A 13,680-nucleotide genomic window follows, 5' to 3' on the forward strand; every position below is an offset into this window, starting at 1 on the left:
TACAGCGACCAGAACTGCACACAGTACTCCAGCTGTGGCCTAACCAGGGTATTATACAATTTAAGCATAACCTCCCTGCTCCTGTATTCTATGCCTCGGCAGCGAAAGACAAGCATTCCGTATGCCTTTTTAACGACCTTATCCACCTGGCCTGCTACTTTCAGGGATCTGTGGACAAGCACTCTAAGTGCCTATGTTCATTTACATTTCTAAATGGCCTTCCGATTAATGTGTATGCCCTTTCATTATTAGCCCTCCCCAAGTGCATTATCTCACACTTTTCTAAATTAAATTCCATTTTCCACTGTTCTGCTCATCCGACCAATAGATTGATATCCTCCTGCAGTCCATGACTTTCCTCTTTAGTATCAACCACACAGCCAATTTTTTTGTCATCTGCAAACTTCTTAATCGTATATTCAAATCTAGATCATTAATGTGTACCACAAAAAGCAAGGGACCCAGTACTGAGCCCTGCGGAACTCCACTGGAAACATCCTTCCAATCACAAAAAGATCCATCAACCATTTGCTTCCAACCTTTAAGCCAATTTTGGATCCAACTTGCCACTTTGCCCTGGATCCCATGTGATTTTACCTTTGTGACCAGTCTGCCGTGTGGAACCTTATCAAAAGCTTTACTAAAGTCCTTATACACTATGTCATACGCACTACCCTCATCGACCTTCCTGGTTACCTCCTCAAAAAATTCAAACAGATTAGTCAAACACGATCTTCCCTTAACAAATCCATGCTGACTGTCCCTGAGTAATCCTTGCCTTTCTAAGTGTAGATTTAATCTGTCCTTCAGGATTCTTTCCAATAATTTTCCCACCACTGAGGTTAGGCTAACAGGCCTGTAATTATCCGGCCTATCCCTTTCTCCCTTCTTAAACAAGGGTACCATATTAGCAGTCCTCCGGCACCATGCCTGAATCCAAAGAGGATTGGAAAATGATGGTCAAGGACTCTGCTATTTCCTCTTTTGCTTCGCTCAACAGCCTGGGATGCGTTTCATCCAGGCCTGGGGATTTATCCACTTTCAAAGCTGCTAAACCCCTTAATACCTTCTCTCTCACAATGTTTAATTCAGCCAGAATTTCACACTCCTCCTCGATAGCAGTATCGGCATTGCCCCTTTCCTTTGTGAAAACAGACACAAAGTATTTATTAAGAACCATACCAACATCTTTCACCTCCACACACAGATTACCTTCATGAGGCTCAAATTTCCCCAGGAGATGCCCCGCTTTTTTTGGTGCAAGTAGTTTTTTTTGAAGTAACATAAAAATCGCAAATTTCCCCATTTAACCTGCTCCAGTGTAAGTCAGTTAGTTAGGTTTTTTATTAGTTTAGTTTTTTTTCTCCAAAAGGGGGCGTTATCAGCTACTTCCACCTCTTTTGGCCATAGAAGCAAATTTGGCCAGCTAAGAGTTACTCCAAACTAACTTAGGCCAGTGTATGTGGCCACTTTTGTAGGCACAGAAAACCTTACGTCCATATAAGAAATCAGCACAGGTAGCTCGAGATGGGGGTGAGGGCGTGGGGGGGGGGGTGGGGGCAGGTGAGTTAGAGGATTCTAAAGCACCAAATACCTTCACAGCATCAGCACAACATCACGATATCTTCAGCACAACCTCTTCACAACATCATCAAAAATAAAGGAAAGACAAATCAGTTACTGAAAATAGAGCAGTCCTGCCTTGCTGACTGCAGAACGCTTCGGCTAGCCCTTCAGCTGGGGCGAGGGGCGGCAGGCACACATGACTGTAGAGGTGAGGGTTTGTTTTTCTTTTACAGTTGTTCCTAAATGTTGTGTGGTGATAATGGAACATGATTCAGTCTTAATGCAAAATATATTTTATTGGAAAGTTTACAATGCACTTCAACAACAACAGCAACAATAGCAATAACAGCAAAGAAAGGCTGCACCCATCCCTCACCCACATCTCGGGGAAAGTGCACTTCCTCATAGGGTCGGTGATGGTGGTGGGGGGGATTGGAGGCCCGACTTGTGTCTCACCGGTGGCTGGTGCGTGAATTGAAATGGGAGTGGCATTTGAGTATCTGGCCTTTGTGCCCTTATTGTAGCAGCTAGTTCCCTCATGACATCTGCCATCGTTTGCACACCCTCTGAAATGCCTGCCCTCAGTTTCCGTCTCAGTGCTGATATTTCTCCTGACAGTATCGCTACCTCATCACACACCCCACTGACGGTCGCCACGAGTGATCTTGTAAGAACATTGGTCTACTTACCCAATGACATAACCTGATTAACTTCTGATGAAGGCTAGATCTCAGGAGAGACTGGTCGGCTTCTCCTTCTCCTCGCCATGGGTCTGCCTAGTGACACCACTCCAGTGTGAGGCGCAGGCTGGGACGGTGGAGCACTGGGTGTTCCAACATGTATTTCACCACCGCCACTGGGACCCGCAACCTCGGAAGGTGTGAAACCATGGAATGTCGCCGTGGAGCTCATGGAGGTTTCTGGCAGTGTGCTGCCCTGTACTATGGACTGATCCATATCACGATCAGCATTCTCCCGTGAACACATTTCCATGGACCGCTCCTCCCCCCACCTGCCTTGGTCTGGAGAGCACACATCTGGATCTTCTGGTGGATCCTCAGGATGTTCAGGATTGTCTTCTTCTTCTGTAAAATACAACAGAACAGTCAAATGCTGAGCAACACAGGAGGGGGCAGGATGGGTGGCATGAATAGTCTTATGCGTATCAGGCCAGTCAGCAGGTTGATTTGAAGGGTGACAATGATTTTAATGACTCACCCTCACCCTCGCGTGTGGGTCCAGCTTGTGCACAGCTGATACTTTTTCTGCAGGTGCGACTCAGCAGGGCTGCTACCCTTTGTTCCAGGGGTGATAGTTGGTGCAGATTTGACGGTCCTCCTCCTGTTCTAAGTCTTTTCCTTTTGTTGTGGGCCAATTTCTTCTGCAAAGATGAAAATACAACATTTCACACATGGTGCACTTTTGATGGTGGGACATATACAGATGGTCACGTTTACAATTGCAATTACATTTAAAGGTGAAGATATTACTTACACTCACTACTTGACCAACGTCCTGCCATTTCTTTTTGCACTGGCTTTCAGATCTTGCGGTATTCACTCCTGCGGAGTATTCTTCTGCAACTAGGTTCCATCGTCTTCTCATTTCTTTGGGTGGAACTTTTGTGAGACCACTCTTACTGATATCCAGCTCCAGCCATTTGTCCTCAATGACAGTGACTAGTTTCTCCACTTCCTCATGGAGGAAATTCTTTGTTCTTGTTGCACACTCTTACGTCATTGGTGTATTGGACTTACACTTGAAAAATCACAGTTCTCACCTTTCTTCCACCTATGCAGCAGTCCTTTCCACTCCCTCAGCCACCCAAAAATCACTATTCACACCTTACCTTTATATATGGTCCATTGCCAATGATGCTGAGGCACTGAGCACGCTGTCCCTTTAATTGGCCGATTGCCCAGCTTCCTGCTCCATTGCGCATGCGCGCACGCTGAAACGGACATGCGTCTCCCTGTTGGCACGTGAAGAGATGCTGGCCCAAGCCCCGCCCCCATGCCGGCTGCGCTGAGTATGCACGGTAGAAGCTCCGCCCCCCCCCCCCCCCCCCCCCCGCCGCAGGCTCTGCAGCGCCACGCCACTGGACCAGAACGATGAAGGAGCGGCCAAATTAAAATGTAAATTTTCGCCGTGTTTTTTGTCCCACAAAGTCGGCGTACCATGGCTAACTACGCCGCTCTAGGCAGCTGGGGAAATTTGGGCCCATTGTCTCTAATAGGCCCGACCCTTTCTTTAGTTATCCTCTTGCTCAATATATTTATAGAACATCTTTGGCTTTTCCTTGATTTTACTTGCCAAGAATTTTTCATGCTCTCTCTTAGAATTCATAATATCATTTTTCAATTTACCTCTGAACTTTCTACATTCCTCCTGAGATTCTATAGTATTTAATCTTCCCTTTTTTTCCTTATCCTCCCCTGTAAGTCCCTAGACATCCTGAGGGCTCTAGAATTGTTACACCCACCCTTTTTCTTTAATGGCACATGTTTGGCCTGAGCTTTCCGGATCTCCTCCTTGAATGCCTCCCACTTTTCTGACATGGATTTACCTTCAAGTAGCTGTTTCCAGGCCACTGTGGCCAATTCATCTATCAACTTAGCAAAGTTAGCTTTTCCTCAAATGTGGACTTTTATTCCTGGTCTATCCTTGTCATTATCCATAACTACCATGAATCTGACTGAATTATGGCTACTGGCACCCAAGTGCTCTCCCATTAATACCCCTTCCACCTGCCCAGCTTCATTCCCCAAAACTAAATCCAGAACCGCCCCCTCCCGTGTTGGGCTTGTTACATACTGACTAAAAAAGTTCTTTTGAATGCATTTTAGTAATTCCACACCCTCTATACACATCACACTATATTTGTCCCAATCAATTTTGGATAGTTGAAATATCCTATTATTTCTGCCCTATGGTTTTTAGACTTTACAGAAATCTGCCTACATATTTGCTCTTCTATCTCCCTCCCACTGTTTGGTAGTCTAAAATACATGCCCAGTGTGATTGCCCCGTTTATATTTTTCAGTTCAACCCATATGGCCTCATTTGATGATCCCTCGAACACATCATCCCTCCTCACAGCTGGAATAGTTTCTTTAATCAATACTGTGACCCCACCCCTATTTTACCCCCCTCTCTGACCTCTCTAAAAATCCTGTAACCAGGAATATTGAGCTGCCAAACCTGCCCCTCCTTCAGCCATGTCTCTGTAATGGCTATAATGTCATACTCACAAGTGTCTACCTGTGCTCTCAGCTTATCTGCCCTATTCGCTATACTCCTTGCATTAAAGTTTAGACCAGCTAACATGGAAAGACCTGCTTGATTGCTACTTACTAACCCGTGTTTCCTCTGTCTTACAGATTCGCTTTCTGCATTCTTGCTTTCAAATTTCAGCTTTACATCCTTCGCTATTGAATTTGTTCTCAGGTTCCCATCCCTCTGCCGAACTATCTCTCGGATGGTTGGGCTATGGGGGATTTGGGGGAGCCCCTCTCTCGCTGGGACAGTTGGGATATGGGGGATTTGGGGGAGCCTGTCTCTATCTCTGGGACAGTTGGGGTACGGGGGATTTGGGGGGAGCCTCTCTCTGTGACAGTTGGGGTATGGGGAATTTGGGAGGAGCCTCTGTCTGGGACAATTTGGGTATGGGGGATTTGGAGGAGTCTCTCTCTCTGGGACTGTTGGAGTACAGGAGATTTGCGGGGGCTTCTCTCTCTCTGGGACAGTTTAGATACTGGGGATTTGGGGGAGCCCCTCTCTCTGGGATAGTTAACGTACAGTGGATGATATTGGGGAGTCGCTCTATCTGGGACAGTTGGGGTACGGGGTATTTGGGGGGAGCCTCTCTCTCTGGGACAGTTGTGGTACAGGGGATTTGAGGGAGCCTCTCTATCTCTGCGATAATTTGGATACAGGGGATTTGGGGGAGCCCCTCTCTCTGGGACAGTTGGGGTACGGGGGATTTGGGGGAGCCTGTCTCTATCTCTGGGACAGTTGGGGTACGGGGGATTTGGTGGGAGCCTCTCTCTGGGACAGTTGGGGTATGGCGGATTTGGAGGAGCCTCTCTCTCTCTGTGACAGTTGGGATACGGGGGATTTGGGGGGAGCCTCTCTCTGGGACAGTTGGGGTATGGCGGATTTGGAGGAGCCTCTCTCTCTCTGTGACAGTTGGGGTACGGGGGATTTGCGGGGAGCCTCTCTCTTTGAGACAGTTGGGGTATGGGGAATTTGGGAGGAGCCTCTGTCTGGGACAATTTGGGTATGGGTGATTTGGAGGAGTCTCTCTCTCTGGGACTGTTGGGGTACAGGAGATTTGCGGGGGCTTCTCTCTCTCTGGGACAGTTTGGGTACTGGGGATTTGGGGGAGCCCCTCTCTCTGGGACAGTTAACGTACAGTGGATGATATTGGGGAGTCGCTCTATCTGGGACAGTTGGGGTACAGGGTATTTGGGGGGAGCCCCTCTCTCTGGGTCAGTTGGGGTACAGCGGGTGGTATGGGGGAGCCCCTCTCTCTGGGACAGTTGGGGTACAGCGGGTGATATGAGGGAGCCCCTCCCTCTCTCTGGGATGGTTGGGGTATGAGGGGGATTCGGGGATGTGCTGAGCCCAGATTAAGTGTTTTATTTTCTCTTTCTCGTCCCCCCTCAGATTCCACCGTCTCGCAGAGATTGGCTGACATGAAGTCAGCGGTGCTCTCGCTCACTATCACAGTCACGCAAAGCATCCTGTTCTCTATCAGTGCCGCTATCCCTGTGCTGAAGGTCCAGTATCTGACCTTCATCCTGCAGGTGGTCAACAGTTCATTCCTGTACGGAAGTCACACTGCATTCACCGCCATCACGTAAGTCAGCCCATGATATCCAGGGAAGGGAGACCCCATTCGGGGGCCAAAGTGCGTACCGTTACATCTGGGATTGTGAGACAGGGAGCTAGAAATTCATTAGCGCCCCGGCTGGAGCGTCAACTTTAGAAAAGTTGTAAGTTTAGCGCCAGGCGCTAATCAATCTCCACACCCGCGAAATTGAGTCTCTGCACTGAAAGAATGCAGGGGAGCGCTAAATCAGGCGCTAATTTCATAGGTGAGTGGCGTTAGGCTTCAAGCGATAACGAAAATGAGGTGTGGTGTAATTGGGAGTGAGCATTGGTGAAGGCACCTTCCAGCCATTAGAAGAGAGGGCGACTAGAGTCTGCACACCAGCCCTCAATGAATCAGGGAGTGCAGAAGCATAGAAACATAGAAAATTGGCGCAGGAATAGGCCATTCGGCCCTTCGAGCCTACACCATCATTCAATATGATCATGGCTGATCATGCGACTTCATTCCTGCTTTCTCTCCATACCCCTTGATCCCTTTAGACGTAAGTGCCACATCTAACTCCCTTTTCAATATATTTATGAACTGGCCTCAACAACTTTCTGTGGTAGAGAATTCCACAGGTTCACAATTCACTGAGTGAAGAAGTTTCTCCTCATCTTGGTTCGAAATGACTTACCCCTTATCCTTAGACTGTGACCCCTGGTTCTGGACTTCGCCAACATCAGGAACATTCTTCCTGCATCTAACCTGTCCAATGCCAACAGAATGGCGATATGCTGAAGTACAAAGTCCTTTGATGGCCCACAACACTCTGGGGACTAAGCAGCATTTATCTGTCTGCAGATACATCACGCGCTCACTTGCCGCATAACTGACCTTTAGAACGGAAGCACATCCCTTTAAGTAGCGCCCCGCCAGCCACCAGCTGACTGGTTTACGCCTCCGCTCGCTGTCGCTGTCGGTGCGAGGCGGTAAGGCGGGGGGTGCTACTGAAGTTTGCAGATCGGGCGCTCAGCGAGCGTTGCACACTCATTGATGTCACGATCTGCATGGGGAAAAGTGCCGAGGCACTAATTGTTAGTGCCATCCTCCAAGACAATCTGCCGTGTCCCCCATGGAAAGTCAGCATCCTTCCAGCAGCCATGCTGCAGCCACTGGGGCAGCACTGTGTAGGAGCACTAGGACAGGCAAAGGACAAAATACAGAAACTAAGGGAATGCACAAGGGTCATTAGTTGACATTTAATGTAAATTGGAATTAATCATAAAATATGACAGGAATTTTTTTTCTGGTGATTTTCATTTTGGTATTTAGCCCAAGAGGACGCTGTGATGTTCCGTGACAGAGGGATGGTAAGGTGGGGAAGTGTTGCTCAACGGGGATCTGGGGTTTCAATCCAGGGAAATGGAATCTGATTATGTGCTCACGGTCAGCCCAGCCAGAAGAGAGATTTGCAGGCTGACTCCTCCCATTTCCCTTTTTATCTTCCTCTTCCTCCTGAGGTTGTCACAGAACCCGTGGTGGAAAGGGCTGTGCCCTCATGATGGCCAAGTTTTGGAGGATGCAGCAGACCACCACGAGTTGGGACACCCGCTCCGATGAGTACTGGAGCAGTCAAGGAAGCGGAACCATTGCTTGAGCTCCCCAAAGGTCTGCTCGATTAAGTTCCTCGTGGCAGCATGGCTGTCATTATATGATTGCTGGCCACGAGTAGTGGGATTGAGGAAGGGATTCATCAACCGGGGTTCGAGCGGATAGCCCTTGTTGCCTAACAGCCATCCTCGGGTTCGACATGGTGGCTGGAAGATTCCTGGTACAGCGGACTGGCACTGGATGAAGACATCATCAGTGCTGCCAGGATAGCGGGCATTCACCATCTCGATGTGTTTGGCATGGTCGCACACCAACTGTACATTGAGAGAGTGGTAGCCTTTGCAGTGATGGGACATCTCAGCATTGACATGCCTCACGCAGTTGATGTGGTGTATTTGGACTTTCAAAAAGATTTTGACAAGGTCCCACACAAGAGATTAGTGTACAAAATTAAGGCACATGATATTGGGGTCAACGTATTGACGTGGATAGAGAACTGGTTGGCAGACAGGAAGCAAAGAGTGGGAATAAACGGGTCCTTTTCAGAATGGCAGGCAGTGTCTACTGGGGTGTCACAGGATTCAGTGCTGGGACTCCAGCTATTTACAATATACATTCATGATTTAGACAAAGGAATTGAATGTAATATCTCCAAGTTTGCAGATGACACTAAGCTGGGTGGCAGTGTGAGGTACGAGGAGGATGCTAGGAGCCTGCAGGGGGACTTGGACAGGTTAGGTGAATGGGCAAATGCATGGCAGATGCAGTATAATGTAGATAAGTGTGAGGTTATCCACTTTGGTTGCAAAAACAGGAAGGCAGATTATTATCGGAATGGTGACAGATTAATAAAAGGGGCGGTGCAACGAGACCTGGGTGTCATGATACATCAGTCATTGAAAGTAGGCAATACAGGTACAGCAGGCAGTAAAGAAGGCAAATGGCATGCTGACCTTCATAACGAGAGGATTTTAGTATAGGAGCAGGGAGGTCTTACTGCAATTGTACAGGGCCTTGGTGAGACCACACCTTGAGTATTGTGTGCAGTTTTGGTCCCCTAATCTGAGGAAGGACATTCTTGCTATTGAGGGAGTGCAGCAAAGGTTCACCAGATTGATTCCCGGGATGGCAGGACTGACCTATAAAGATAGACTGGATCGACTAGGCTTATATTCACTGGAATGTAGAAGAATGAGAGAGGATCTCATCGAAATATATAAAATTCTGATGGGATTGGACAGGTTAGATGCAGGAAGAATGTTCCCAATGTTGGGGAAGTCCAGAACCAGGGGTCACAGTCTAAGGATAAGGGATGAGCCATTTAGGACTGAGATGAGGAGAAACTTCTTCACTCAGAGAGTTGTGAACCTGTGGAATTCTCTACCACAGGAAGTTGTTGTGTCCAGTTCGTTCGATATATTCAAAATGGAGTTAGATGTGGCTATTACGGCTAAAGGGATGAATGGGTATGGAGAGAAAGCAGGAATGGGGAATTGAAGTTGCATGATCAGCCATGATCTTATTGAATAGTGGTGCAGGCTCGAAGGGCCGAATGACCTACTCCTGCACCTATTTTCTATGTTTCTATATTTCTATATGAGAAGACAGTGAAGTCCCTTCTACTGGAGTTCAGAGCCTCTGTGACCTAGTAGATGTAGCAATGGATAGCAAACTGTGAGATGTTAGCGCTGACATCTGTTCCAGCCCAGAAGAATCAGTTGGGGCAAAATTCAGGGCCAAGTCACCTTGAGGGCCACTGGCAGCAATGTCGTCGCCCCGATCTCAGGCTGCAGGTCTGGGTGTAGGAGGGGGCAGAAATCTGTGACTACATCCTTGGTGACATGGAGCCTCCCAACACACTGCTCCTGGTTTAGGTGTAGGGATGAGAAGTGTTTACCTGAAGACCCTTGGTGGGTAAGGCCTCTGCTGACAGCCCTTCTCCCCCTCCTCCACCTCCCACTGTGGGCAGCTTGTCTTTGCTGCCACTGCTCCATCTCCCTGTTATGCTGCAGTGTGAGGGGGACTACAGGTAGAGCCCCCTTGACTGGCAGCAAGTGGTGTATTCAGAGGCCTTCCAGTTCCAACCAATGCCTTCCCATGTCCAGCAACACTCCCTGCATACTTTAACAATGTTATAAATGTTTTCCAACAAGCCAGTATTGATATGAACACTGCAAGAGCCAGTACAAGAGAAATAATCAACTGACCACAGTGACTACACTTCAAAAGTACTTCATTGTCTGTAAAGCGCTTTGAGACGTCCAGTGGTCGTGAAAGGCGCTATACAAATGCAAGTTGAATGTTTCCCTTTAAATAGCGCTGGTGGGGTCCATCGTGCAGCTGATCACATGTCCAGCTGTGCGTGTTTCGGAGAAGTCGTTGTTTGAGATGGCGATGTCAAAAATGGCAGGTCATGCATCAAATCAGCATTGCACGCTGACTGACGTCACGATCTGCCGACTCTGCACACGGCCTACACACGCTCGTCCCGCCCGTGTTATCGCTCGCACCAAGATGGCGACCAGTGTGGGTCGCGCCGGAAGTGGATGGAAGCGAGGCGGCCGCCATTTTTTCCCACTTACCCAAACCGGCCTTAACTGCCGGCGCTAAGGTGCCAAATTTCAGGGCCCAGGAGTTCATTCAGACTCCCATACTCATTGTTAGATCTGGTATTCTGAGACCAGGAGTCCATTCAGACTCCCCCCACACACACACACACACAGGTAAATCTGGGACCCTGAGACCAGGAGTTCATTCAGACTCCCCACACATACACACACAGGTAAATCTGGAACCCTGAGACCAGGAGTCCATTCAGACTCCCCACACACACACACACACACAGGTAAATCTGGGACCCTCAGAGAGTGGTTAACCTGTGCAATTATCTACCACAGAAAGTTGTTGAGGCCAGTTCATTAGATATATTCAAAAGGGAGTTAGATATGGCCCTTACAGCCAAAGGGATCAAGGGATCTGGAGAGAAAGCAGGAAAAGGAAACTGAGGTTGAATGATCAGCCATGATCTTATTGAATGGCGGAGCAGGCTCGAATGGCCGAATGGCCTGCTCCTGCACCTAATTTCTATGTTTCTATGTTTCTATGGAGTGCAGTCACTGGTGCAATGTAGGAAACGCGGCAACCAATTTACACACAAGCAAGCTGTGTGGAACTCGCTACCAAATAGCAGAGATGCATTTAAGGGGAAGCTAGATAAACACATGAAGGAGAAAGGAATAGAGGGATAGGTTGACGGGGTGAGATGAAGAGGGATGGGAGGAGACTCGAATGGAGTATAAACGCCGGCATGGACCAGTTCGGTCAAATGGTCTATTTCTGTGCTGTCGACCCGATGTAATTCTCTGAACCTCCTCCTCTCTCTCTGCTTGTTCCCTGCAGGTTCCCTCCCCGCCACTTTGGGAAGGTCTATGGACTGCTACTGGCTCTTGCGGGAATTGTAAATCTGCTCCAGTACCCTTGCTTCATTCTGGTCAAGGGACCCTTGCACGGTGACCCCTTGTATGTGAGTATTGGGAGGTCCGGGTCTCCCTGTGATCTGTGCCAGACAGTCACGGGTACAGTGAGATAGAGAGAGACAGTAGTCTTTATAAATACAGGCATAGAGTACAAAAGTCAGGAAGTTATGCTAAACCTTTATAAAACACGAGTTCGGCCCCAGCTGAAGTACTGCGTCCAATTCTGGGCACCACACGTTAGGAAAGACCTGAAGGCCTTGGGGAATGCAGAAGAGATTTTGGAGAATCTGGAAAAGCTGGGGTTTTTCTCCTGAGAGCAGAGAAGGCTAAGAGGAGATTTGAAGAAGTGTTGAAAAACCTGAAGGGTTTACATAGAGTAAATAAAGAGGAACTGTTTCCAGTGGCTGAAGGGACCGGAGGGACAGATTGCTAAAAGAACCAGAGGCGTCTGAGCAAACATTTGTTTCCACAAGTGGTTAGGATTTGGAATGCACTGCCTGGTAGGGTGGTGGATACAGATTCAAAAGTAACTTTCAAAAGGGAATTGGATAAATACTTAAAATGAGAAAAAATTGCAGGGATATGGGGTAAGAGCTGGGAGTGGGACTAACTGGATTGCTCTTCGAAAGAGCTGGCACAGACTCGATGGGCCGAATGGCCACCTTCTGTGCTGTACTATTCTATGATTCTATGATAAGGGTTTGAGATTGTTGTTGCCTGAACACAAACTCTCTGTTTGCCTTTTTTTGTCCCTCTTGACGCAGTTGAACATCGGATTAATCGTCCTGGTAACCTTGACATATGTCCATCCCATCAATGTTTACCTGCACTGCCGACGGGAAACCCAGCAGAGAGGCACAGTGAAGCACTACCGAGTCAAAGTGCCAGGCTTGGGAGAGACGGACGATCAACCTGTGTCGGGAAACGATATCTGAGCTGGACATCTGCTTGGGGTGGGAGGTGTCGGGGATGGTGTCAAGTGGGGGTTGGTGTTGGAGGGGATGTGGGGGGTTGGGGTGTGAGTTTGCGGGGGTGTAGGTTGGGGAATGGGGGGGTCAAGTTGGGAGGGTGTGAGGAGTTGGAGTGGGTTTGGAAGGGTGCAGGTTGGGGGGGGTCAGTGTTAGGAGGATGTGGGGTGTTGAGGTGTGGGTTTGAGGTGGTGTAGGTTGGGGGCGGGGGGTGTGTGGGGTGTTGAGTTGTGGGTTTGGGGGGTGTAGGGTGGGGGGTGGAGGTGTGTGGGATGTTGGTGTGTGGGATGTTGGGGTGTGGGTTTGGGGGGGTTAGGATGGGGGAGTTGGGGGGTGTTGGGGTATGGGTTTTGAGGGTGTAAGATGGGGGAGTTGAGGTTGGGAGGTGTTGGGGTGTAGGATGGGGGGTGGGGGTGTTGGAGTGTGGTTTGGGGGGTGTTGGAGTGTGGTTTGGGGGGGTTTAGGATGGGGGGTGGGGATGTTGGAGTATGGTTTGGGGGTGTTGGAGTGTGGTTTGGGGGTGTAGGATAGGGGGTGGGGTTGGGGGATGTTGAGGTTTTGAGGTGTGGGTTGGGAGGGTGTAGGTTGAGAGGGGTGAGGGTGAGCAGGGGTGAAGTTTGGTTTCAAGCAATTCCCAAACAAATCATTTACAAAAAAGATCAATTGGAAACAGTGCTGTTTCCCGGGATCCCGGAGAATGAGATCTTTTCTTCAGAAGACCGGGTCAGAGACAGATTATGGACAATGTTAATTCTGTATAAGCAAATATTTTGTTTTTATCAGAGATTATCCAATGCAAATAATCCTCTTCTCCCCTCCTCCCCTCCCCTCTCTCCTTCTCCCCTCCCCTCTCTCCTTCTCCCCTCCCCTCTCTCCTTCTCCCCGCCTGTCTCCTTCTCCCCTCCTCTCTCCTTCTCCCCTCCCCTCCCTCCTCTCTCCTTCTCCCCTCCTCTCTCCTTCTCCCCTCCTCTCTCCTTCTCCCCTCCCCTCTCCTCCTCCCCTCCCCTCTCTCCTTCTCCCCTCCTTTCTCCTTCTCCCCTCCTCTCTCCTTCTCCCCTCCCCTCTCTCCTTCTTCCCTCCCCTCTCCTTCTCCCCTCCCCTCTCCTTCTCCCCTCCTCTCTCCTTCCCTCTCTCCTCTCTCCTCTCTCCTTCTCCCCTCCTCTCTCCTTCCTCCTTCTCCCCTCCCCTCTCCTTCTCCCCTTCCCTCTCTCCTTCTCCCCTCCCCTCTCCTCTCTCCTTC

The 13,680-nt window shown here is 49.0% G+C and overlaps 1 protein-coding gene across 1 annotated transcript in view; it reads left to right on the forward strand.

The window, feature by feature from the left end:
- Positions 1-12,407, forward strand: part of LOC139266703 (equilibrative nucleobase transporter 1-like) — a 60,140-nt gene extending 47,733 nt beyond the window's left edge. The window contains exons 10-12 of the mRNA XM_070884291.1: positions 6,235-6,427; positions 11,396-11,519; positions 12,237-12,407. Of these exons, the coding sequence (XP_070740392.1) occupies positions 6,235-6,427; positions 11,396-11,519; positions 12,237-12,407 (488 nt within the window). The remainder of the gene's footprint in view (positions 1-6,234; positions 6,428-11,395; positions 11,520-12,236) is intronic.
- Positions 12,408-13,680: the final 1,273 nt, after the last annotated feature.

Source organism: Pristiophorus japonicus, chromosome 7 (assembly GCF_044704955.1).
Source record: "Pristiophorus japonicus isolate sPriJap1 chromosome 7, sPriJap1.hap1, whole genome shotgun sequence".
Lineage (NCBI taxonomy): Eukaryota > Metazoa > Chordata > Chondrichthyes > Pristiophoridae > Pristiophorus > Pristiophorus japonicus.